Here is a 27049-nt window from a genome sequence, read left to right on the forward strand (position 1 = left end):
TCTATGAAGGCCGCAGCAGTTCCAGAATCACTGGGTTTTACAGATCCTGTCGTCCTTGCTCGAGCTGCTGTTCTCTCTGGCACAAAACACCAGGCTGGGTGTCTTAACAGAAAGTGACGGCCTCACAATTTCGGAGGCTGGAGGTCCAAGATCAAGGTGGGGGCAGGGCTGGTTCTTTCTGAGGGCGGGGAGGGCATGGCTGGTTCCAGGCCTCTTTCCTTGGCTTGTAGAGACTCTGTCTTCTCCCTGTGTCTTCACGTGGCCTCCCTGGGTGCCTGTCTGTGTCCGAATTTCCTTTTATAAGGACACCAGTCAGAGTAAATCAGCATCCCCCCCAACGACCATGTTTTAACTCAATCACTTCTTTAAAGGTCCTACATGCAGACACAGTCTCACTCCAAAGTACAAGGGGCTAGACCTTCAAAATATGAATTTTAGGGGGTGGGAGGGACACCTTTCAGGTCGATTCAGAGGGGATGTTGAGCTGGATGGTACCCCCCCCCCCCCAGCCAGCATCCTCCATGCGCCCTGCAGGAGCGGTCCAGGTGGCCACAGCCGACCACCGCCCTCAGGGCTCTCCCTCCCTCCTTGACGCCATCCCCATGGTGACACACGCCTTACACTCCTGGATCCTGAACGTGAGCTGTCTGCTCCTCGTTTATCCTGGGTAGACTCACCCTATTTGAATCATCTCAGGGCCCCTCCCATCGCTTGCCTTGCTCACTGGCCCCTGGGAGTTCAGACATTCGATAAACGGAGAGTTCAAAGCCACGTTTTGTGGATTAATGTTTGGAGTCTGGGAGGCAGACAGGGAACCTCCCTGCAGTGTCACAGCCTTCGTGGTCCCCTGGGATGGAAAATGCCAGCCAGGGGAAGCTGTCCCCTGGGAGAGCCCCGCTCCTAGAGAGACATCCTGTGTCCTCTGAGTCACTGCTGAGCGAGGGTGTCAGCTCCTGTTTGGGAGGAATTTGCTAATGACACGGTATCTCTATTAAATCTGTTTCTAACAAGGTAAAAAGAGACCGGGCCTTTTCTAAATAGCGCTGGCTCCCCGCGACGTGGTGAAAGAGTAGTCAGTTCGTCTTAAGGCAGAATAAAGCCACTCTTCATCCCCCGCCACCCCCCTAGCGTTTCTTCCCCGGACAAACAAGACATCCCCCAAGGAAAGAAAAGGAAAACGCTGTTCTTGCCGGCAGGGCTTCAGAACTATGCTGGGATCCGAGCGTTCCAACTTTTCCAGAACGGAGTCTTACAAGCGTCTAACCCTTGCGGTTTTTTGGTAGGAGGTAATTTCGGAGCTGGTTATGATTTGAAGGCGCTGGCCCACGGCTCAACCTCGCTGAAATTGGAACAAGATGTCACCAGCGACCTTGCTTCCACGGTGGACACTTGAAAATAGACTCTCGTCGGACAGTCGGGGTCAGGCCATTCGGCGGGACTCCTGTTGGTTTCCATGACTAGACATGACACCAGGCTTCTGTCACTGCCTGGTACCGTGGAGGATCTCTGACTTGCTGTGGGTGGGTTTTTTTTTTTTTTTTTTTTCTTTTTTCAAGCGATGAAGGCAAGGGCAAAGAATTTTTCATAAAAACAAGTGACAAATTTCACTCAAGTTACTGACACATAAAAGGAAAAAATTAGTGTGTGCTTTGAAGCTAACCAGAAACAAATGGGACTGGTTCTCCAAAGGAAAAGTTGGAGTTCAGTTATGATACATCCCTCCCAGAAATCTAGGAAATTATACATACTGTACCCTCTGTTTATAAGAATATGAATAACATGATTGTGTGCACAGGGTCAACTGCAGTGCAGATGAGAATTTACTGCTGTGAAGGAGCAACGGTGTCTAGGCAGAGAGAGCTGCTGTTAACCCCTTATTCGCACCATCCAAACATCTTCCTTGCAGAGTTCCCGTGGTGGCTCAGTGGGTTAAGAACATGCTAGTATCCGTAAGGGCGTGGGTTCCATCCCTGGCCTCGCTCGGTGGGTTAAGGATCTGATGCCGTGAGCTGCAGGTTCGGATGCAGGTACAGAGGCAGCTCGGATCCTGCATTGCTGTGGCTGTCGTGTGGGCCGGCAGCTATAGCTCTGATTCGACCCCTAGCCTGGGAACTTCCATAGGCCACAGGTGCTGCTGTTAGGAAAAAAAAAAAAAGACAACTTCCCCCCACCCCCCCCCAAAAAAATCCAAATTACTTCCTTTCAAGAAGCACTGAGATAGAAAGCTCCTTGAAGCCAGGAAATATGTCTTCAATATCTATGGATGCTTCCCCACATCCAGTGCAGGACTCGGGGGTCAGCACACGGCAGGTATTCCATCCAATCAAGGAAAAGAAGCAGTGTTGAATTTTTTTTTTTTACTTTTTAGGGCCACACCTGCAGCATGTGGAGGTTCCCAGGCTAGGGGTCGAATCGGAGCTACAGCTGCCGGCCTACACCACAGCCACAGCAATTCCAGATCCAAGCCACATCTGCGACCTACACTGTAGCTCATGGTAATGCTGGATCCTTAACCCACTGAGCAAGGCCAGGCATGGAACCCACATCTTCATGGATACTAGTTGGGTTTGTAACCTGCTGAGCCACAACAGGAAGTCCCCGGTGTTTGATTTTTACACGGAGGGAGGGGAGAGGTTTCACTGGAGCTGCACTGGGTCCCCTGGGGGCTGAGCAGTGAGGACTCAAGACCCATGAACTGGCTTTAAGCCCAGCTACTTCCTTCCCGGTCTCTCGAGAGGACGGTGCTATTAGCAGCCGCCCCCCTTCCACTGCACCTGCCTCTGCCTAAGTGTCCCCTTGCCCCCACACCGTGTACCCTGCCACCCACCCAGCAATGGGCAACGTCTCCACTTTGGAGATAAGGAAAGGGTGGCCCAGACAGGTGAAGGAGCTCCACTGAGGTCACATGGTAAGAAGCAGGCCCAGGACGCACACTCAGGCTGGTTGGGGGCCAAAGGCCACGTCCTCATGCTGCGCCCCCCTCCGCCCAGACCCTCCCAAAGGGACCCTGCTTTGTTCCTAAAGCCAAGCACATGGAAACACCACGGAGTCGCCGTCAGAGAGCCTGGGCTGAGGAGTGTTGGAGATGTGGGGTAAATCCTTGCCTATAACCCCACCCTCGCCTCCCCAGGGGCTTCTGTTTCAACCATAGATGATCCAGGGCAGCCCTCGGCAGGACAGCCACCCAGAATGCCAGCGTCGTCGGGAAAAGATGTGGGTGGAAGGAAGAAGCTGACGGGAGGGGATGGCTGGCCCGGCCAGAGGGGCCCCAGGGTGTGGACGGGGTGGGGAGGAGGGAGGTGGTGTTGGGAAGGCCAGCCCAGCCCTGCCCTGCCCTTGCTGCCTGGGCTCCGTGGGAGGAGGGCGCGGCCAACGGGGGAGGACTGTTTATAGGCATCTCAGGCCTTTTTACAGCACCGGCTGATGGCACCGCTTCTTCCTCTTCTAGTTTAAGGTCGCTCTGAGCCAGGGGGCCAGTTCCAGCCACCTGCAGCCTGCAGGCTGGGGTGGGGAGGGAATAGAGCGGGGAGCAGAATAAGCCTGCGCTTGGAGTCAGGCGAATCCAGCTGGGGATTTGGATCCGTTGCAGGCAGCTGACTTAAGAGCTCTGTATCCTTCTTGGGGGTGATAATGCCCACTTTCCAGGACTCAAATCAAAATGAGTCCAAGCAGGTGAGGTGTTGAGCGTAACACCTGTCACCTATGAAACATTCACTAGTTCCTAGTTCCTAGCCACCTGTCCTCGGACCCCAGGTAAGGGCTTGCTCCACCGTGTGACCCTCTTGGAGCAGCTCCAGATGGGGTGCCTTGAGCATCAGGGAAGGGGGAGAGTTCCCTCCCCTTCTTCTGTTTCTAACTAGGATCCTAGTTTGAGGACGGGTGGTAATAAATTCTCAGCGTGGATGCAACTGTTCTGGACCACACTCACTGAAGACCCACTGTGTGTCAGAAACTGCACTCGGGACAGAAAAATGGACAACACTCGGCTCTGCCCCCAGGGACCTTACATTCCACCTGCATCGAATAGTTAGATACCTAAATATGTTAGGCGCTATGACAACAGTATACACAGAAAGCTTCGAATGCACTGAGAGGGATACTGAGCAAAATCTGGGAGCTGAAGATAACTTTCCAGGAAAGGTGTTGCCTTGGTTGAATCTTAAAAGCTGAGGAGAAGTTACATGCAACCCAGTGTTGATAGCAGTAGCCAAGACGTGGAAGCAACCTAAAAGTCCATCCATGGATGAATGGATACGGAAGGGATGGGTGTATATAAACATATGATGGAATATTACTCAGCCATCAAAAAGAATGAAATATTGCCATTTGCAGCAACATGGATGGACCTAGAGATTATCATACTCAGTGAAGTCAGGGAAAGACAAATATTACATGCTATCACTTATATGTGGAATCTAAAAAAAAATACAAGTGAATTTATTTACAAAACAGAAACAGACAGACATAGAAAACAAACTTATTGTTACTAAGGGGAAAAGAGAGGAGTAAATTAGGAATGTGGGATTGACAGACACACACCACTATATATAAAATAGATAAGTAACAAGGGTTTACTGTATAGCACAGGGAACTCTAGTCAATATCTTATAATAACTTGTAATGGAAAAGGATCTGAAAAAGATACATCTGAATCGCTCTGCTGTAACCTGAAACTAACACACTATTATAAATCAACTATACTTCAATGTAAAAAAATGAGTTGACGTTAGCCCATGTGGTGACCTCATACTGGTCAATGTGACCAAGCTGGAATTACATTCTCCAGATCCTGTATTTTCCTGTATGGTTCTGGGTTGGGACTGACCACAGGAGATAATCGTGCGAGGTCTGGAAGGTGGAAGAAAAGCAGCAGCCCTGCTCATGTCCCGCTGGAGCTCACCTGCGGGGGCAGGTATGTGGACTCACCTGGCCGGGATGAGGCAGTAAGATGACCTGCAGGGACCGCCACTGCCACTGGACTTTCTCCTTCAGCCTCTCGACTCCTGGGCCAGCGGTGTGTGCAGCTCTGTGATGGACACCAGCCTGCCTGATGGCGTCGCTGGAGGTCAAGGTGTGAGAGGCCAGCCTGGGCTCTGCTCACCCTGCTGGGCTCCCAGGGGGTCCCCACTTGACCACCTGTTTTCCCTCCCAACTGCTTGCCCTGAGGGCTTCGGCCTCAGCATCAGAGGCAGAAACAACAGCCCCATGGACCTCATTTAACCAGCTCTTAGCACAATCTTGTATATTAACTATACTTAATAAAACCTGAACTTGGAGTTCCTGTTATGGCTCAGCTGGTTGAGAATCCAGCTGGTATCCATGAGGATGCAGGTTCAATCCCTGGCCTCCCTCAGTGGGTTAAGGATCCAGCATTACCATGAGCTGCAGTGTGGGTCGAAGATGTGGCTTGGATCCTGCCCTAAAAAAAAGTGTGGAAGTGTGGCCTTAAAAAAAAGCCCCCCCCCCCAAAAAAAGTTCAAGCTATTGAAGAAGTTTATTGAACTTAAGTATACTTCAAGAAAAAAACCAAAAAAAAAAAAAAAAAAAACAAAAACCCAAAAAGAGCTCGGGGTTAATAGATGCAAACTACTGTATTTGGAGTGGATAAGCAATGAAATCCTGCTATAGTACCGGGAACTACATCTAGTCACTTGTGATGGAACATGATGGAGAATAATGTGAGAAAAAGAATGTATATGTGTACAGATGTGATAAATTCATTTGAATAATAAAAAATTTAAAAAAAGAATGTATATGTGTATGTGTGACTGGGTCACGTTTCTGTGCAGTAGAAAATTGACGCTGTAAGCCAACTATAATGGAAAAAATTAATATCTTTTAAAAAAAACCCCAAAAGACAGCTCCCACTGGTCATTTATGGAACAAACCCCTTGTTTTGTGTCACTCCAGAAATTCTCCTTCTCAGGTGGAAACTTGATAGGTAACCAGTTAAAGGTGGCTGATAAGGGAGTTCCCTTTGTGGCGCAGTGGTTAATGAATCTGACTAGGAACCACGAGGATGTGGGTGCGACCCCTGGCCTCACTCAGTGGCTGAAGGATCTGGCGTTGCCATGAGTTGTGGTGTAGGTCGCAGACACGGCTCAGATCCTGTGTGACTGTGACTGTGGTGTAGGCTGGTGGCTACAGTTCCGATTCGACCCCTAGCCTGGGAACCTCCGTATGCTGCGGGTGTGGCCCTAAAAAGCAAAGAAAAAAGAAAAAGAAAAAGGCGGCTGATAAGAATGGCCCTGGCAGGAAGAAAAGAAAGGGCAGAGTCACGAAGTGGCAGCGCATCTGCAGGGAACACAGGTGGCTTTTGGCATTTCCAGAAATAAGGTGAGACGAGAAAGGGAGGGCACGGCCAGGCCACGGAGGCCTGAGTGCCATGCAGGGCGCTTGGCCAGCACATCCATCCAGCGGCTGGATGAAGGCGGTCTCCTCGTGTGGTCAGCAGACTTCCAGCAGGTGTATAATCCATTACGCTCTCTGTTGTTCTCTGAGTAATGTTCTACGGGACAAACCTTTAGCATATGCTACTTGCTTTAGGAAATGCTGTTTTCTGGGGTCAGATAACAAGATTTAGGTAACATATTCTATGGGGAAAAGATAGGTCCTGCTGTCGGATGAACAAACCGCAGAGTTCAGTGGCTTTACCGCCCGAGAGGGGTTTTCTTGCTCGCGTCATGCTGATCTGATGGTTCTCCAGGGTGGCTCCTCATCAAGCAGCATCTCAGGGTCCCGGGATCCTTTGATCTTGCGACCCTGCAGTCTTACCCGCCTGTGAGATGGTCAAGAGAGGGACCACATTGTGGACAATGCTGCCAGTGATGGTGAGGCAGGTCACCAGCCAGACGTGACCTTCCACCCAACGGCTAGGAGGCTGGGGAATGGGGGTGGGGGGTGGGAGGGGGCGGGGGAGGAAAAGCAGACGGGATCTGGTAAATGCGAGGCATTGTATCTGCCGCCCTTACTGGTTTGGGAGCTTTATTTAAGGCTTCATCCAGGGTCACTCTGTTAGCATCATACGTGGGTGGAGCGAGGTTTTTTGGGTTTTTTTTTTTTTCCATTACATGGTTTAAATTTTCTTTTTCCTTTTTTAATTTATTAAAATTAAAGTATAGTTGATTTCCAGTGTTGCGTCAATTTCTGCTGTACAGCAAAGTGACCCGGTCATACATGTGTATATACATTCGTTTTCTCATAAAATCTTCCATCACCGTCTATCCCAGGAGATCCGATATGGTTCCCTATGCTGTGCAGCAGGACCTCATTGCCTACCCATTCTTTCTTTCTTTCTTTTTTTTTCCTTTGGACTTCTATCTATAATATTTTTGTTTTAAAAAAATAAAGCATGTGTGGGGAGATATTTTTTGCTTCTGTCTTTTTAGGGCCGCACCAGCAGCATATGGAGGTTCCCAGACTAGGGGTCGAATCGGAGCTGCAGCCTACACCACAGCCACAGCAATGCTGGATCCCAGCCACATCTGTGACCTGCACCACAGCTCACGGCAACACCTAATCCTTAACCCACTGAGTGAGGCCGGGGATGGAATCTGAGTCCTCATGGATGCTAGTCGGGTTCGTTAACGGCTGAGCCACAACAGGAACTCTGAGAAATAGTTTGTTTGTTTTTTTTTTTAATTTATTATAGTTGATTTACAATATTCTCTCAATTTCTGCTGTATAGCAAAGTGGCCCAGTCATACACATATATACATTCTTTTTCTCATATTATCTTCCATCAGGGTCCATGGCGAGAGACTGGATAGGGTTCCCTGTGCTGTACAGTGGGATCTCACTGCCTCTCTATTCTAAATGTCACAGTTTGCACCTACTAACCCCAAACTCCCCGTCCATCCCACTCCCTCCCTCTCCCCCTTGGCAACCAGGAGTCTGTTCTCCATGTCTGTGAGTCTGTTTCTGTCGGTTTAGATGTTCTATTCTTTTTCCATGCTTTTGTGTATTCACAGATAAAAAAAAAATTAACTCGAATTTTCACATCACAACTGAATACTGTTCTTCGAGCACTTCGAGCTCTTCTGTACTTTTATCTAGATAGACTGGCCCTCTTTTAACAAACACCCTTTTTATGGAAACAAGAAGGGGAAGGACTCTCGGGAACACATCTGCCTTGTCCTCTGGAACAAACACCTGGGGACCAGGGGTCGTGGGGGTTAGAGAATATCAGCCACTAGAAAGATAGCGTGGTTTGCTTTTTAGGATGCTGCAAATTCAGAGAAAAATCAAGTTACTGGGAACCAAGAATGGCATCTCTCTTCCCAGTTCTGTTTATCATTATGGGCAGGATGTCTGATATTTTCATGTATGGTTTTGAATATATGTTCCCATAGACACAATGTTACAAGTGGCCATGAGGTGTCCCCATGGACGCCATGTTACAAACGGCATCGGGGTGTCCCCAAAGGAGAATCCTCAGTCTTACACTCTTCAGGCACACGATGGATCAAGCAGGTGAAATCAAAGCATTTATTACATTAATTGTTGCCATTGCTGTATTAATAAATTCCAGACAAAGGACCTACCCTTCTGAAAAAAGGGCCCTTTTCTTCCCCCAATGTTCATGTGGTTCCAGTTGTAAACTTTGCATGTCAGAATGTCTGGAAGACCAAAATGATAAAGTACTTGGAAAACCAGAAGATGTTGCACACAATATCATCATATTTTAATTTTTTTGGTGGAGGACTTCAGATTAATGCTGTGACAGTGATGGTTAATTTTATGTGTCAACTTGGCTAGGCCTTTGTACCCAGATAGTTGGTCAAATACCCATACAGATGTTGCTGTGAAGCTTTGCCATTTAAATCCGTAGACTTGGAATAAAGCAGATGACTCTCCAACATGTGGGTGGGCCTCTTCTAATCAGTTGAAGGCCTTAGGAGAAAAAGACTGTGGTTCCCCAAGGGAGAAGGAATTCTGTCTCTGGATGTCTTCAGATTCAAGCTGCCACATCAGCTCTTCCCTGCAGACTGCTGACCTGCCTTGCAAATATCTTATCAGCCCCCACAACTGCCAGAGCCAACTCCTTAAAAATCCCTCTCTTTCTCTGTGTATGTGTGTGTGTCTGTGGGTATGTGTGGGGGGTGTGCGTGTACACATACCCCATGGGTTCTGTTTCTCTAGAAAACACTGACTAATTGAGATATAGTAGATACATTTTCTGAGCAAATATTTACTAGTTTGCATCTAAAATATTTGGAATTACGAGTTCCCACTGTGAATCAGCAGGCTAAGAACTTGACATAGTGTCTGTGAGGATGCAGGTTTGATCCCTGGCCTTGCTCAGTGGTTTAAGGATCCAGCGTTGCCACAAGCTGCAGCATAGGTTGCAAATGAGGCTTGGATCCCACGTGGCTGTGGCTGTGAGGTAGGCTGGCAGCTGCAGCTCTGATTTGACCCCTCGCCTGGGAACTTCCATATGCTGCGGGTGCGTAAAAAGAAGAAAATAAGATAAAATATTTGGAACTATAATGTTCTTTGAAAGATACTGATCCAGTTGATTAAGGAATCTGATGTTTCCTATTGATTCATCCGCAGCCACCTTCAGACTTGGACTCCTTTCTGCAAATCCTTTATAGCGCGTCCCGCTTCTGTATTCTCTGCTGGATGGCAGAGCAGCCAAAATTCTTATAGGCAGGAGAACCATAATCCAGCAATAAATTCGAGACCGTTCCCTCTTAAATCTATGGAGAGGGTTGTTCATATTTCCTGCAAACTCTCCTTTCCGTTCTGATAAGGACCCAAATTCATGTTAGGTACACATGAGATTCATTCCCACAGACAAAGGACACTGGCCCTCACCCCGGTTAAATAGCACTTAGGACACCAGCCAGTGGAAGAAATGAAAATTTAAAATATGACGGAGGCTGCCTCTGACCTACCCTTCCCCGCCCAGGCTTGGCTGGAGTTCTGACACCCTGTGCGATGTTCCATGCTTGGAAAAGGGTTGGGTATTTGAACAAGAAGCCTCGAGCAGAGAAGAAAATGTCAGCTTTATGGACATTCGTTCCTACGTAACACACACGGGAGGAACGAGGTCCCTTAAAGAAATAAAGCTGCTCAGGGCGGCTCCTGTCTCTGGTGACACGTCCCATTCATGTCTGTCGAAGGAAAGAAAATGAAACAGAAGAGAGATGCGGTGAAAAAGGACGCGTAACAGATGCTCATTTGCAGATGTCTCCTCTGGGATGCAGTTGAAGATGCATCTCGTTCTTTTCTATATTATGTCAGCGAGTTTGAAAAGATCAAAAAGGGGGAGGAAAGAAGGGCCACGTTAGGCGTTAAAAATCCCTCCGATCGTTCTATGTACCCTCTTTTCCTGTCCGATTGGCAGCAGGTGGTGTGTGTCTCTTAGATGAAAATGACCCATTGGAAACCTCATAACGTCAGAAAGCTGAGTCTTATGTGTCGTTTGCATTAAAGACACGGGTTTCCGTGTACGCAGCTGCCACCAGGGCCATATCAGAGGAGGTAAAAAATGAAAAAGAACACAGGCATGGCTTTCACACTAAGACTTTTCTTTCAGAGGCACAGATGAGAACGAGGGAGGACACAGAAATGAAATGTGCCTGCGGAGAGGAAATCTGATGAGTTTAAAACACGGAAGGAGGGGCTCGCATTGTGGCTCAGCGGAAACGAATCCGACGAGCATCCATGAGGAAGCGGGTTCCGTCCCTGGCCTCGCTCAGCGGGTGAAGGATTTGGCGTTGCCGTGAGCTGCAGTGTAGGTCACAGACAAGGCTCGGATCCCATGTTGCTGTGGCTGTGGCAAGTCTGGGGTCTGTAGCTCTGATTCAACCCTTAGCCTGGGAACTTCCATATGCCGCAGGTGTGGCCCTAAACAGCAAAATCAATCAATAATAATAATAATAAACCACAGAAGGAATCAGAATCTCTTTGGTTCCCAGTAGCCTTACCGTGTGGTATCTCGGGGGGAATGACAGTCACACCCCCTGCCTTTCTAAAGACAATAAGAACTGTTTTAATTTACACACTCATAAGGCGCTGGTCCCCCTCCCTGAACCCTTAGCATAGCCCTGGGAACACAGCAGGTTCTCATATGTGGCTAAGAAATTGGACAATTTCCTCAAGAGATATTCTAAAATTCCCATGTCAATATCGAGTCTTCACGTTGTATGCAACTGTCAGCACGGGGTCCGGGGGGCCTGTTTTCAGTCTCAGGTTTTGCTTTTCTTTCTTTCTTTCTTTTTTTTTTTTTTTTTGTCTTTTGCTATTTCTTGGGCCGCTCCTGAGGCATATGGAGGTTCCCAGACTAGGGGTCGAATCGGAGCTGTAGCCTCCGGCCTACACCACAGCCACAGCAACGCGGGATCCGAGCCGCGTCTGCGACCTACACCACAGCTCACGGCAACACCTGATCATTAACCCACTGAGCAAGGGCAGGGACCGAACCTGCAACCTCATGGTTCCTAGTCGGATTCATTAACCACTGCGCCACGACGGGAACTCCTTTCTTTCTTTTTTTTGGCTGTGCCCACAGCACACAGATGTTCCCAGGCCAGGGATTGAACCCACACCAGAGCAGGGACCCAAGCTGCGGCAGTGACAATGCTGGATCCTTTACCGCTAGGTCACTAGGGAGCTCCAGGTTTTGGTTTTGACTCCCTGGGTCTCAGCTTCCTTATCTGTAGGGTTGACCGGATGCTCTTTAAATTCTTTTTGGCATTAAAATTCTATGATTCTATGAATCTAGCTTCAGGCTACCTGAAGCTTAAACCGTATAAACCCTTTACGATTCAATCCAGTTCAACCAAAAATATTCAAACAAACATTTATTAAGTGCCCAGGATGTGCAAGACACCCCCACTAGAAGTTGCAGGTATGTGAGCCTGACCCTTGATATCAGGAGCAGGCCCTGCAAGAGGATGAGCATAAATGTGAGAAAGTTCCGGAACTCTTCTTGGGGTGGTGACATTTCAGGACTGGGGAAGCAGTGGGGCGTTCAAAGAAGAAAAATGGGATGGAGGCTCAAAGGTGATGAACTCACGTGTCCCTGAAGGTGGGGGAGAGCTTCGCTGAGAAGGGAAACTCAGAGAGTGTTCGAGAATAAGCAAAGCGTTCCTCCTGTGTGGGACTGCAGAGTGTGCTGAGAAGCTGGGGGGGTCGGGTGGAAGGGGTGAGTGTTGGCCATTGGCAGAGGGCCATTGAATACCAAACACAGAGACTGTACAGAGTTGACTCAAAACATTTCTGAGGAAGGATGCGAGAGCTGTCATGTGGCGGATAACTCAGAAAACAGGCAGACAGGAGAGGTGGAGGGAACAGCCACGCAGGAGGTAAGACCTTGGCCATGGCTGCTGGCAGCACAGCTTCCTTCCTCTTCACCCACTGCCACCAGGACAAGCTGTGAAAGTGGCCAATGGCAAACGCGGTTGTGGGCAGTCCAGTACCCGGACTCCGAGCTTCTGAAGCTCTTGCTTGCTTTGCTAGGGTCTCCCGGGAAATAGCTCTTCACGCCTGCTCTTGACAGCCCACCGTGGGGAAATGGCCATTTTGGGGGGTTATTCCACAGTGGTTTGGTTTGTGTCTGGATGAAACAGCCCTGAAGAGGGTCTGCGTGGATGCTTCCCCGCTACCTGGATAAGGATACATCACATCGCACGGCCATGCTGGACCTGGGAGGACCAGGAGCCACTCTAGCTTTGATTGCTGACTTAAGCTTTTTTTTGTTTGTTTTTGGCTAATCTCAATGGCAAAACCAATGAGGTTGAAATAACACACTTTTCTCTCTTCATCGTCATCATACTAATTAAATGATCATTGTTATTATATCAAGATGACACCGCCCCATGAGGCATTCCAGCTCTTGTTCTCTTTCTTTCTTTCTTTCCTTTTCTTTTCTTTTGGCTTTTTTCCTTTTTTTTTTGCTTTTTTGCTTTTTAGGGCTGTAGGTGCCACATATGGAAGTTCCCAGGCTAGGGGTTGACTCAGAGCTACAGCTTCAGGCCTACACCACAGCCACAGCAAGGCTGGATCCCCGACCCACTCAGTAAGGCCGGGGATCAAACCCGCATCCTCATGGATACTAGTCGGATTCGTTTCTGCCGAGCCAAGGCTGGAACTCCCCATCTCTGATTTTCTTCACTCTTTTTAACGTGAAATGTCACCATCCCAAGAAGAGTTCCAGAACTTTCTCACATTTATGCTCATCCTCTTGCAGGGCCTGCTCCTGATATCAAGGGTCAGGCTCACATACCTGCAGCATCTAGTGGGGGTGTCTTGCACATCCTGGGCACTTAATAAATGTTTGTTTGAATATTTTTGGTTTAAACATCTTCTAGGATTTCGTAGGCTTCCCTGGAGAGGTAGACCCGGAAGGTTCACATCTGGGGTGGAGAGCAACAGTCCCGGGTAAAGGGGCTGAGGACCTGCACTGGGGTCTCGAGGGGGCTCTGCTGGGACACTGAGGGGCTCATGGGAGGCTGTGGTCGTCCTGATCACTCCTGCCTGCACCCCTTCCTCCCAACAGCATCGGTAACCCCACCCCCCACCAGGTCATTTCAGGCCATTGAGGCGCTGAGTGGCCTTTTCTCATTTTGCTACTTTCCGCCTCAGGATTCTTGTTCTCTGGCCTGTCTTTGGTGAAGATTCTGTACACACGTTTGCATTTTTATTAGAGGACTTCTACTGGAAGCTTTCTCTTTTTTACCTTTTTTTTTCCAACTGTATCTTCATTTGCACAATCCCGCCTTTTGCAGACTAAACAATGGCTCATTCATTCTCTGGGTTTAGATGTTTGGATCTCTTGACACACATGTAAGAACAGATGTTTTTATGCAAGTATGACTGTCAAAGGTAATTCAGCTTTGTTGGCAACCGTTATTTTAATGAAATTGGGATTTTTTTCGGCTTTCGCTCCTTCCCACTGGTGGCCTTTTCCTTATTTGGAAATATAATATATTCACTAAATGGCAGAATTATATGTTATCCCCTTGTGGTTGGTATCTTTGCCTCTCAAGCTGACTTTCTAAGTTTTCAGTATGTTCGAATATGAGGCTTGTACAGTGGGCGGGAACGCAGTCGATGATAGTTATACGCTTCTAAACAGTCGCCCTAGAAATGATAAACCCAAAGCTTTCAGTAAGGTTAACATACTGCTTTATCTGGAGGCTACCTAAACCATGCAGACACACCACAGTGCAAACCTTAAGCTCAACAAAGAAAAAATTATGGTGCACAAGGGGGAAAAAAACCAAAACAAAACAAAGATAAAAAGCAGAGCAAAAACCACCTCAAAGTAGGGCATTTGCTTAAAGTTGCTAAATTACACACTTGGGGCCCTAAAACGTTTGTGAAAAGAGCTCTGAAATTATTAAACCACAAGACTCCTTTCAGTCTGAAAACCATTTTGTGATTCTGGGATGTGGAGCCCAGAGGCTGGGCTCCCCAAGGAAGGAGGCATGGTTGGGAGCACAGAGGACAGGCTGGGTGACACGAGGGACAGAGAGCTGAAGTTGAGTCCCTGGGTGTGGTAGAAGCAAGGGGGTGACAGAGCCAATGAATGGGGACTTCGGTCTGAGAAAGGAGAGCTGGGCCAGTTCATGCTTCCGAGGAACCCCCAGCGTTCTCCTTGTGACCACAGGGTGGGATGGGAAACAGAAGAGAAGGTTGCAGGTTCTGAGGTGGGCAGGGACCCCCCCACCTCCACCGGCTGAGAAGACCCCCAGGTGGTCTCCATGGATGCGAATGTTACCCAGCAAACGAGCAGCACAAGATGGAGAATAGAACCGTGAGCCAGAAGACTGTGCCTCTTCTCAAGACCCTCTAGCAACAACCCACCATCCATGCCACATTCACTCAAAAGTTAATGTGCCTTGGGTACCAGTCACAGACTAGACCCAGGTATATGGGAAGCTCCCTGCCTGTTTGAGGGGGTGGAGCATGTACCCATTAGGAGCTCAGGGGCCCCTAATTCACCTAAAGGAGGCAGCCATAATTCTATGTTAGCAAATCTTCTGATTTTTTTTTTTTTTTAAGATCAGAAACACAGACCTAAGGGGTAACATATCCCACCTTTAAAACGTTAGCAAACAGTTGCAAAATTAAAAGTGTAGTATAGACTACTGATTTTTGTGGCTTCAGTTTAAATCGTTGCTCATGGCTGGCAGCTGCCATATTGAACAGTGAAAGCCTCACTGTTTATAAGTGAGCAAATGCTTCTGAACATCTGAAGAGGGGTCTTTCTTATGTTTCAATGTTCTCTTTTACAAGATTAACTTAGAAAAATCTTTTTGGCAGTTCATGTTGTGGCTCAGCAGTAACAAATCTGACTAGGATCCATGAGGATGCAGGTTTGATCCCTGACCTTGCTCAGTGGGTTAAAGATCCGGTGTTGCTGTGAGCTGCAGTGTAGGTCAAAGATGAGGCTTGGATCCTGTGTTGCTGTGGCTGTAGTGTAGGCTGACGGCTATAGTTCCAATTAGACCCCTAGCCTGGGAACCTCCATATGTCGCAGGTGCAGCCCTAAAAAGACAAAAAAAAAAAAAAAAGAGAGATCTTTTTATGTAACAAGAGAAAATATTGTGTTGTACAGTATGGAATTATATGGAGGTTTAACCCTGCTGTATTTATAAAAATAACAAATTAACCAAGTCCTTCTTCTTTACTGTAACTTTGGTAGTTCCACTCTCAATTTACACCCACATTTTTACTACATGACTGAAAATCTGATTGTCTAACCATCAGAACTAGCCAATAAACCTTACTTTAAAGAGAAAGTTTGGGGAGTTCCCGTCGTGGCGCAGTGGTTAACGAATCCGACTAGGAACCATGAGGTTGCGGGTTCGGTCCCTGCCCTTGCTCAGTGGGTTAACGATCCGGCGTTGCCGTGAGCTGTGGTGTAGGTTGCAGACGCGGCTTGGATCCTGCGTTGCTGTGGCTCTGGCGTAGGCCGGTGTCTACAGCTCCGATTCAACCCCTAGTCTGGGAACCTCCATATGCCGCGGGAGCGGCCCAAGAAATAGCAACAACAACAAAAAGACAAAAGACAAAAAAAAATAAATAAATAAAGAGAAAGTTTGGGGGAATCAATGTAAAAGAAATTTAATTTTAGCAGTATCTCTTGTCCTGGGCAGTGTTTGCTTAGGGGTTCCGTTTGCAACTATTTTAAAAAATGTTTTTACATATTTTATGTACTTTTCTGTATATGTTAATTTTTACAGTAAAATACAAAAAAAAAATGGAAGATTAGGCTCATTCATGTTTGAAGGCATAATGTGATGAAACTGGAAAAGTATCCATTTCATAGCGTGATTGAGGAAAACTCATGGGGAATCTAGAAATAAAACCCTAGAACAGGAATTTATAATAATAAAAGTGGCCTCTCCAGTCGGTGGAGGAGAAATATGAGTTGCTAAAGAGAGAGTGATAGGAATATTCTTACCTATTTAGGATAACATGGTGCATTCGGATTTACATTTATTGGGATCCAAGTATTGCCGTTTGAACTTACATTTTTCTCAATGGAGTTTCGTGGGGGTTTTTTGTGTGTGTTTTTAGAACTGCAACCACAGCATATAGAGGTTCCCAGGCGGCTAGGGGTCCAATCCGAGCTGTTGCTGCCGGCCTACACCACAGCCACAGCAACACCAGATCTGAGCTGCACCTGTGACCTACACCACAGCTCACAGCCACACTGGGTCCTTAACCCACTGAGCAAGGCCAGGGATCAAACCTGCATCCTCATGGATGCTAGTTAGATTCATTTCCGCTGAGCCACGGCAGAAACTCCCCAATGGAGTTTTTCAAATAAATGGTTTTGGGTGTCCTGTTTCACTCTTCAAAATCAAGTTATGTCATTTAAATTTATATTTACATTCCAAACGTTTCGGTTAAGAGCAGACCTTGAAAAGTCTCCATCATGTTCGGTTTTAATTAAAGCTGAAGAAAGTAAAAATTTCAAAAGATTATAAAGCTGGAGTAGGGCATTAAGTGAAAGTGACATGACTGAGTTCCCACTGTGGTACAGTGGGTTAAAGATCCAGCGTTGCCACAACTGTGGCGTAAATCACAGCTTTGGCCTGGGTTCCACCCCTGGCCTGGGAACTTCCATATGCCGTGGGTGCAGCCAAAAAAAGGGAAGAGGAAAATGACTCGAGAAACCTAAATTTAAAAAATCCCTTCTGGAATGAGGCTTGCTAATCTTAAGGAATTTATGTCTCTGCAGATTCTAATTTCTTTTACTAAATTTTAATCTCAGCAGGTCGAGATGCTTTCCTTAATCGTTATCCGCAAATTAATTCTATATAGATTTTTGCACAGAAATAAATGAAGTAAAAAAATAACAGAAGACAAGGTTGAGGATTTTAATAATAAGCTCTGAATGGAAAAGAGCTTCCTATAAATTTGACTCTAAACTTAAAATCTCTTTGTAATTTCAAACAAAGTAAAAGTGCAAGGTTATTTACCGCAAAATGATAATAGACTGTGTGATTTTCATAAAACACAAAGTGCTCTCTCAAATTAGCTTTTTTTTTTTTTTTTTTTTGGCTGCACCCACGGCATGTGGAAGTTCCAGGGCCAAGGATCAAGCTGTACCACTGATGTAACCAGAGCCACAGCAGTGACAACACTGGATCCTTAACCTGCTGAGCCTCGAGGGAACTCCTCAAATTAGCTTTTAAAACACCAATACAAACATGAGTAAATTGTCTAAACAGGCAATTCACATGAAAGATGTACAAATGGCCAATGAATATGAGATACTCAATATTAAATATTATAGAAATTCAGGTTGAAAAGATAGCTCATTATTTAAAAAATTTTTTTGTCTTTTTAGGGTTGAACCTGTGGCATATGGACGTTCCCAAGCTACGGGTCGAATTGGAGCTGCAGCAGCCAGTTTACGCCAGAGCCACAGCAACGTGGGATCCGAGCCACGTCTGCAACCTACACCACAGCTCATGGCAACACCGGATCCTTAACCCACTGAGCAAAGCCAGGGATTGAACCCGCATCCTCATGGGTACTAGTTGGGTTCATTACCGCTGTACCACCATGGGAACGCCTCGTTCATTATTTTTAAGGAGTAGATTCCTTTAGTTGGCCTGTGGAATTATATTATTGTATACTGTCTCTGCCTAAATTGGAAACTTACTATGTGTCCTGTTAGCAGAATCTTAGGCAACTATTTTCTGTGAATATGACCTTTTCACCAATTAGAATGGTGCGGTGAAAAAACGATAATATTAAATGCTTACAAGGATGCAGAGCAATTGGAATTTTCATTCGTTGCTGGTGGGATGCTAATGATATGGACACTTTGGAAAAAAAAATCTGACTTTTTAAAATAAAGTTAAACGTATACCTACCCTATAATCCAGCAATCCCACTCTTAGGTATCTACCCAAGGGAACTGGAAACTTTTGTTCACACAAAAACTTGGACATGAATGCCCCATACTGGAAATAATCCGAGTCCTTTGACTGGTGAATGGATAAACAAACCGTGGTACATCCAAATACTGGAATACTATTCAGAATGGAATAATAGGAAGCAAATTACTGGTTCATGTAACAACATGGAAGAATGTCAAGGGCCTTTTGTTAAGTGAAAGAAGCCAGACTCAAAAGACTACATTTTGTGTGGTTCTAATTATAGGACATGCTGGAAAATGCAAAATTATAGGAAGAGATTCGTGGTTGCCAGGGGTTGAATGTCGGGGGAGGGGGTCCCTGCAAAGGGCCAGCTGGGGAAGATCTTTGGGCTGGAGGGAACTTCTTCTGTATCTTGACTTCATGCCCTCATCCGCCTCACAGACCTGTACATTAAAATTGAATTTGACCATCAATTATAAAGGTGAGTAAAAAGCTAATGGGTTTCTAAATTAAATGTTGGCTCAAAAATAAAGTGACATCTTTTTTTTTTTCACTTAGATTTGGTTACCCAGGCTCTTTCGGGGGGGGGGAAATAAATTTCTCCTAGGTTAATGTAGAACAATCATATAAAAACGGACAAATGATAAACACACAGCTTGCTTGTTCATGTCCTAAGCAACCACCACTCAGATCAAGAGAAAGAACGTGGCCAGAGTCCCCTCTTCTATTCTATTCCTCTTTCCCAGAAGGAACCAATATTCTGATGTCTATCACCATAGACTCGTTTTGCCTATTGTTGAGCTTCCTGGAAACAAATCATATGCTATTGAATATTGTGCTTTTAATAGGCTTAATCACATTTCAAACTAGTTTTCGACATAGCTAAGCAGAGATGTGCCAATTACCAAGGAGGAGACTGGACTAGGGAATCACTCTGGTTTCTTCGAGTTCTCAAAGTTGGAGTCTGTGAGTTGAGAAAATCATGAAATATTTTTGTTCGAAATACATTTTTGGCCAACCAAATTAGCCATCTTTTTTTGTTTGTTTGTTTGTTTAAGCTAATCTAAAGGCATTTGGGAAAATGCACACCATACTACTTCTTCTGATCTTCAGAATTATATTTTCCTCCACTAGTATTTTCCCTAGTGTGGGTAGACATCAGTCTGAAAATTGGCCTCATCTACCGATCCTGTCATCTGATATCTCCTTGGTACGCTACCAAATGATGATCTCTGAACTTTTCCTGCTTTGTTCTTTGGAGATCATGCTTGACTTTTTTGCTCAGCTATATTTAAAGTTGTGGGGAGAAGAGATTTCTTGAAAAATATGGTACCGAAGTCTGCTCTAAAGTTGAATATGTGGAAACGTCCCGTGAAAGTAAATCCACGTGGCAGGTCTGGTCCCAACTTGATTCCTGCACGATGGGGTCCAAGATCCTTTAAGAATTTGTGTGAGTGTGTGTACGTGCATACACATAGTCTTGTGTGTGCCCTTTGCGGTGTAGTTCAGTTATACTGGTTTTGTTTTTGTTATTCTTTCCAATGAGAGAACCTGGAGTATCAGGTCTGAGTTTCGGGGTTGGGGCAGGTTTTATTTTCTTAGCAGTAACCGTGCCTTGAAAGGGAGAAACCAAACCATCTCCGACCAAAAAAGTCTTGAAAAATAATATCAGGAACCAAGACGCACTTTGTTTCGATGTGTTCTCCAGCTAATTCAAAGCCTAAATTAAATATTACACCCTGAGATCTTTTTCACAGAGCCTTTCTTACCGAGCTGCTCTTTCCTTTGTTGGAGTCACCCAGAACTACACAGGTGAAGTGAAGGGTGTCCCCTGGCTGGGTGTGACCTGCAGGGCTAACAGGCCACGGATTCCTCGGTTATTATAACTTACAAATGCTCCAAGCACTGGCCTTTGTGAACAGGGCTCCACCAGAAGACTCTTCAATTACACTCTCTCATTTCCTCTCCCTGCCTCTCCATACTAGAATTCTAACCCTGGGTTTCTTCCCTCATGGTGAGAGTTTTCATGCAAATGCAGTGTTCTGTGCTGGTGTTGGGAGAGCCTGGCACGATTCACGTATGTCATTATAAACTACCCCATAGGACTCAAGACAAGTCAGAGCTAGGGGTGTACCATTAAAATCATAGACTGTTAGGCCTGGCCCTTTTCACTCTGCAAATGAATTACTGGGCTCAAGAAGGCACACAACTTGCCTCAGCTCCTACTGGTAATTAGTGGCAGAGGAGGGCTAATATCTTGGAAGCCTCGGATTTTCCAGTTAAGCCGTCTTTTCCTGTTTTCCTTTTTATTCTCCCAGAATAGACTGAGGTAGTTTGGGAGTATTGCAGGGGCAGCACGCACACTGGAGCAGTGTCTCGGGAATTCTAGTGAAGATGTTTCCTTAAAGCGACTTATTGGATCATGTCAATGGGTCGTCTGAGGAGGCAGGACTTTGGGGATGGTTCGATTTGGCAGCCCAACGTCGTCTTCTGAAACAAGGCTTCCTTTCCACCTTTCCCTTTAGCCTTCTGTGGTGTCCTCTTTGTGGTTATAACACGGTTGCCAGCAGAACCCCCGTCTGCCCACGTCTTCACTAGGATCACAGAAGCGAGTAAGGGGGTCATTATGGAAGCCTCTAGAAGACCGCTCCTCATGTCTTCTTGGTCTCAATGGCCATTGGGTCCACCCCTGAGCATATAACCTAAACCCAAGTCATACGTATTGTTCCAAAATCACATCCCCTTAAAGCGCAGATGTGGCCCTGAAGCAATGTGGATAACAGAGAGAAAACTGAGATAGTTGCCCAGAAACAGAAAATGCGTGCAAGGGAGCAACTCCAAGGTCCCCTGTAGTTGCACATATCAGAAATCAACCTTATACGTGGAATCTAAAGTATGGCCCAAACGAACCTATCTGCAGAGCAGAAACACACTCAAGGACATAGAGAACAGACCTGTGGTTGCCAAGGGGGAGGAGGCGGGAGTGGGATGGGCAGGGAGTTTGGGGTTAGTAGATGCAAACGCTTACATTTAAATGGATAAGCAATGAGGTCCTGCTGTGTAGCACTGGGACCTATATTGAATCACTTGTGAAAGAACATGATAGAAGATCCTATGAGAAAAAGAATGTATTTATATTTATACCTGGGTCACTTTGTTGTACAGTGGAAATTGACAGAACATTGTAAATCCACTATAATAAAAAATTAAAAAAAAAAAAAGAAAACTCAACTTCAGCCAGGTTAAATGAAGAGTGGGCATTAATTCTATGCACACAGGGGTGTCTCGTGGAACCCAGACACAGGGAAGCATAAGGGTATGGGGGCGAGGGGGAGGAGTCAGGAACCACCCAGGCTGTCACTTCCTCCCTCTCTGTCTGGCTCATCTCCTCTCGGGGCTTGATTGTTTATGGCTGTCAAGTCCTGTGCATCAGTGCAGATGGGAGAAGATGGCTCTCTTTCAGCTCCTGAATATTCATATCCCTCTAACCTGTCTCATGTACAGAAACTGACTGGCAGTCTCATTGCTGGGAGAATCTTCGCTGGCAAGCTGGCCAGGCATCTGCCCTGAGCTAAGCAGAGGTTACTAGTCCAAAAAAGGCCCTTGGACCCCCGTGTGCGGTGAGACGTTAATGAGGCAGCTGGCAGGGCCCATGGTTCTTAGCGATGCCCGGCTGAGGGCCACTGGAGGAGGGGTTTTAAGCTCTGGATGCTGTTTGTCCTCCAGAGCACTCCTGGTACTGGGGTACAGTCGATGGGGAAATGCCCCCTACGAGGGAGACATCTGCCAGTCCGCTCCCCAGAATCTCAGGACTAGAGGAAGAGATGATGCGAGAGGAAGAAGCAGATGGCACAGGTGAGAAAGGAAAATCTTCTTTTTCTGAAAAATGCCAGGAGTTCCCTGGTAGCGCAGTGGGTTAAGGATCTGGCGTTGTCACTGGATCTGGCTCAGGTTGATGCTGTGGCGTGGTTGGATCTCTGGCCTGGCAACTGACACATGCCCTGGGCATGGCCACAATAACTTCGAAAAAAAATTTTTTTAATGAAAAACTTCAGAAATTTGAGCAACTTCTACTTTTCAGCCATAAAACTGGAAGGAGGTATTTGCTGACTCCCAGGCAAATTCTTCCAGCATTTGAAGCTAAAAATTGGCACTATCAGCAGGAGCTGGTCCTCGGGGATCTCCATCCGTCCACATCTGCACCCTGAGGCTCCCTGTTGAGACTGGACAACTTCCCCCCGAGCTGGTCCCATCCCCATCCCGTGGTTCTCAGACTTAGGTGTCCTGCTGTGTTTACTTGTGGCAGCCCCACCCTGTCCTCAGGGAGGCTGAGTCACTGGCTGGGGTGGCCTTGTCTGAGGTCTGAGAGCAGAGTCAGACGTGACTCTTGGGGGGGCTTAAAACTATCAACGGCAGCCAGGGGTCATTTTGAACCTACCTTTAGGGATAAACCTATCAGAGAGGTTTTTGGTTTTTTTTTCCTTTCTGTTTTATTGTTTTACAAATTCCTCCTAAACCCAGAACAATAGCCTTCTAAACGGGCAGGAAATCCGTGTGTGTCTCCTTGCGGGGAAAAGGCCGTAAACAGAAGGACTTCGTGCCTTTTTTGTCATCGCTTCTAATACTGACAGCGGCCGTTGTTCTGTTTGAGATGTAAGAAGTTTCAAGAGGGTTTCATCCCAAGCCGTTTCAAAGTGTCCACAGACACGAGATCCTTGGAGGGTCTGAGGGTAGAGCTGTGCATCAGCCACAGTTTAAGGGGTTAAGTACACGAATAACCTGCAGATCTCCTTAAGGAAGTCAAGCTAAAACCCACAGGCATCTGAGAGCAGAGAAAGGGGCCAGAAAGAATGGGGAGGAAAGAGGCCGAGACCCAGGACAGCCGTTGTGAAGCCTCAACTGTGGACGTATTTGTTTGGATACTAGGCATCCACAGCAAGAGCTGGGCAGTACCTTTTTTCTTTTTTTTTTTGATAGCGCCATGGACTTTACAAAGTGCTTTTTTTTTTTTTTTTTTTTTCACATTTCTGATTTCATTTCATCCTTCAAGCCACATTCTGAGGTAGGTGCGATCCCCATTTTGTGGGTGAATAAGGGAAGGCTTCCTAAGGTAAGTACTCCCTGAAAGCCTTTTACCTCGTGAGTTTTGGAGCCGGGATCACATCGTCAGGTCTTCCAGTGCATTCTGCTCTCAAAACGTTCTCCCTGCATCCCAATGAAGAAGGCCCTTCAGCCTTCTCATCTCCCTTCATTTTCCCAGTGACTCCATCCCATAAATATATTCGTTTCTACGATGCAGATGAAGAGACTCGGGCCAAGTGACCCGGCCGTCAACATGCACGGGCTCTTTATAGAGGTCAGGCTCTGTGTTAACTTCCCACGTTTCTTTTTCTTTTTTCTTTTTTCTCCTTGTCTTTTGTCTTTCTTTAAGGCTGCACCTGTGGCATATGGAGGTTCCCAGGCTAGGGGTCGAATGGGAGCTATAGCTGCCTACACCACAGCTCACAGCAACACCAGATCCCCAACCCACTGAGCGAGGCCAGGGATCGAACCCGCAACCTCCTGGTTCCTAGTCCGATTCACTCCTGCTGCGCCACCACAGGAACTCCAACCTCCCACATTTCCTTGGATGCTTCACCTTCATTCCACAACCCTCCACTTTGATGGTGGAGAAACCGATTCTTTTTTCCCCCCATTTTTATTTATTTTCCTTTTTGAAAATTTGATTGAAATATAGTTGGTTTACAATGTTTTGATATTTTCTGCTGGACATCAGAGTGCTTTTTAAATTGACGCATAGTTGATTACAAAAAATGTTGTGTTAGTTTTAAGTATATAGCGCAGTAATTAGGTTATATGACCTAAATCTATTCTTTTCCATTGTAGATTACTACAAGATACGAACTATAGTTCCCTGTGCCATACAGTAGATCCTTGTTGGTTATTCATTTAATTAAATTTAATTAATTTATTTTGGCCGCAACGTGGCACGTGGAACTTCCTAGGCCAGGGATCCAATTCGAACCACAGTGGTGACCGTGCCAGATCCTTAACCCCTAGACTAGCAGGGAACTCCCTGGTTATCTATTTTAGATATAATAGCATGTAACCATTAGTTTCAAACTCCTAATTTATCCCTTTCCCCCTTCCCCCTTTGGTAACCATAGTTGGTCTCTGTCTGTAAGTCTATTTCTGTTTTACAAATAAGTTCATTTGTATCATTTTTTTTAGACTGCACATATAAAGGATGTAGGGGTATTTGTCTTTCTGTGTTTGACTCACTTCACTTAGTACAATCATCTCTAGGTCCATCCATGCTGCTGCAAATGACATAGGGAAACAGAGTCTTGGGGGGTGTCAGGAAATGTGCCTAAAGCTGCCCCCTGTGAGGTTCAGCCTAACCCCTGCCCGCCCCACAGAAGTCTAACTCAGAGCCTGCATGCATCAGCAATCTGCCAAGGGGGTCTTTGCAAAGCCTTGAGACCAGCCTCATCTGTCTTCCTATCACAGCAGGTATGGCTGTGCTTACCTGCTCAGCACATTTATTCACTCAACTAACATTCATCAAGTCTCTAAGAAATGCTGGATACTCGGCTAAATGAGAAGGAAGAGGCACAAAATACGTTTCTGCCCTCAGAGAGTTCATAGACTGTTGGGGAGCGAGGCTGATCATCACACGGGGACAGAGGAGTGTGCAGGAGTGTCCCTGCTCCCAGGGTCACCTTACACTGAGCACCAGCAGCATCAGTGCGTGTAAATGCACCTTCAGGGGTGCAGTTATTACAGGGGGCTCAGTGCTGGGGGCCCCATGATGCTTCTAGGGGTCCACGAACATGTTCTCATTTCTTCCAAAGGCAGAAGAAAAAAAATTAACTTTTAGGTTGAAGAATCTTCCTAATAGGTAAGAGGAATGAGGTTGTCTTTCTACCAAGGGACCAGAAGGCAAACATGCCTCAGGCTCACCACAGGCAACCTGCATCCCTGATGATACTAATCTAAGGCGGGGAGAAGCCCAAGCCTGCGCCTGCAAGTTGGTTCCACAATTGCCATGGGATGGGCGCCCCTTCGGTCCAACTCCAGGACTGCAGAGAGTGTTCCATTCACTGTCTATTGAGGGGGGGTCTGCCCAGTTTCCCATGTTGGCATCACTTCACAGCAGCGCTGGGCTACACTGTGGGGAACCGACGTGTGCGAGGCGGTTGGAGGTGCTCAGGGCTGTGCCTACGTGTCATCCTCTCATCCCTCTTATTCTTCTTATATTTTTATTTTTAAAATTTTTTTCTTTTTCAGGGCTACACCTGTGGCATATGGAGGTTTCCAGGCTCTGGGTTGAATTGGAGCTACAGAGGCCAGCCTACACCATAGCCACAGCAAGACTGGATCTGAGCTGCATCTGTGACTTACACCACAGCTACAGCAAGGCCGGATCCTTCACCCACTGAGCGAGGCCAGGGATCGAACCCGCAACCTCATGGTTCCTAGTCGGATTCATTTCCACTGCGCCATGACAGGAACTCTGAGAGGGAAATATTTGTCAGCAGGGTTGAGGGTGGCCGTTCCATTTGGGAAGGTGGAACTTGAGGGTCACTGATGCAGAACTGCTCTCTGGCTTCAGAAAGTCTGAAGGCTCTTTTGCACAGAACAAACCCAAACCCAGACGCCCCTTCTGGGATAGGCTGTCACTGCCCCAGGCTCTTGGGATTTGCCCCTTGCCTGTGCATTGTCCTCCAGAGCCTCCATCCGGAGATGCCCAGGAGCTGAGGCCACTTGGACGGATGGGCTTGTCCAGAGCGAAGGACCTGTCTTGCCAGAACCCCTCTTGGGTGTTTTGGAAATAGGTGAGTCGGGATTGGCCCCAAACGACATGACTCACGGCCAAGGTTACCAGGGTTTGGGTCAACTCTCTCTGACCCTGAATCGTCTGTCATTGCTAGGGAATTGGCCTGTGTCAAGTTTATTCTTCATCTGGGTTGCTGGGGATGTTCCTAGCCCTCATTAATAATTGAGGCAGTGAATCACTTTTGTGACTTCTGGAGTTTTGTTTTTTTTTTTTTACTCAACTATGAGTTTGTATGACCAACAAAAACTGAAACCTGCAAACAAAACTGAAATCTGCTTACATCACTCTCTTCCTCACTCCTATACCCCAGTGGCTTCCTTCTGGTCTTAGGAGAAAGACCATGACACTGATTAGGGGCTACTAGTCCCCGTGGGGCTCCTGTCCGACGCCGCTCTCCATCCCATCCCCGCTCCCCTCTCCACTGGGGCTCCCCTTAGCCCTGCTTCGAGTTAAAGAACGAGATGCATCACTTGCTCTCCCGCAGGGTCTTTGCTCCAGGAAACATAATGCTCCACCTGAACTTCTCTTTGCCCCCTTTCACTCCCAGTGAGCTGCCCCATTCTTTCCTTCTCTGCTCAACTATTCCTTAGCAATGCCCGCCCCCCTTTGGGCCATGCCCATGGCGTGCGGAAGTTACGGGGCCAGGGGTCAGATCCATGCCACAGCAGCCACCCGAGCCGCAGCAGTGACAGTGCCAGCGCCTTAACCTGCAGAGCCCAAGGGAGCAAATAGCAATGCCTTTCTTGATCTCTTTAATTAGGTTCAACGCTCTCACTTAACACCCTTGGTAAGATGTTCTTCTGTCAAGCCCTGATCACAACGGTTTTGCTCAACTTAATTTGTGGTTCTTTGATTC

The 27049-nt window shown here is 46.8% G+C and overlaps 1 protein-coding gene across 1 annotated transcript in view; it reads left to right on the forward strand.

Annotated features, from left to right (window-relative positions):
- The window catches only part of LOC110261771 (uncharacterized), a 91727-nt gene extending 65437 nt beyond the window's left edge, over window positions 1-26290 (forward strand). The window contains exons 2-4 of the mRNA XM_084967349.1: window positions 20879-20965; window positions 22080-22208; window positions 26085-26290. Of these exons, the coding sequence (XP_084823475.1) occupies window positions 20879-20965; window positions 22080-22208; window positions 26085-26191 (323 nt within the window). The 3' untranslated portion in view covers window positions 26192-26290. The remainder of the gene's footprint in view (window positions 1-20878; window positions 20966-22079; window positions 22209-26084) is intronic.
- Window positions 26291-27049: the final 759 nt, after the last annotated feature.

The sequence above is a fragment of the Sus scrofa genome, chromosome 7 (assembly GCF_054392235.1).
Source record: "Sus scrofa isolate SSC_HxYL_T2T_F1_AM1 chromosome 7, Sscrofa_HxYL_maternal_Yorkshire_Landrace_v2.0, whole genome shotgun sequence".
NCBI lineage: Eukaryota > Metazoa > Chordata > Mammalia > Artiodactyla > Suidae > Sus > Sus scrofa.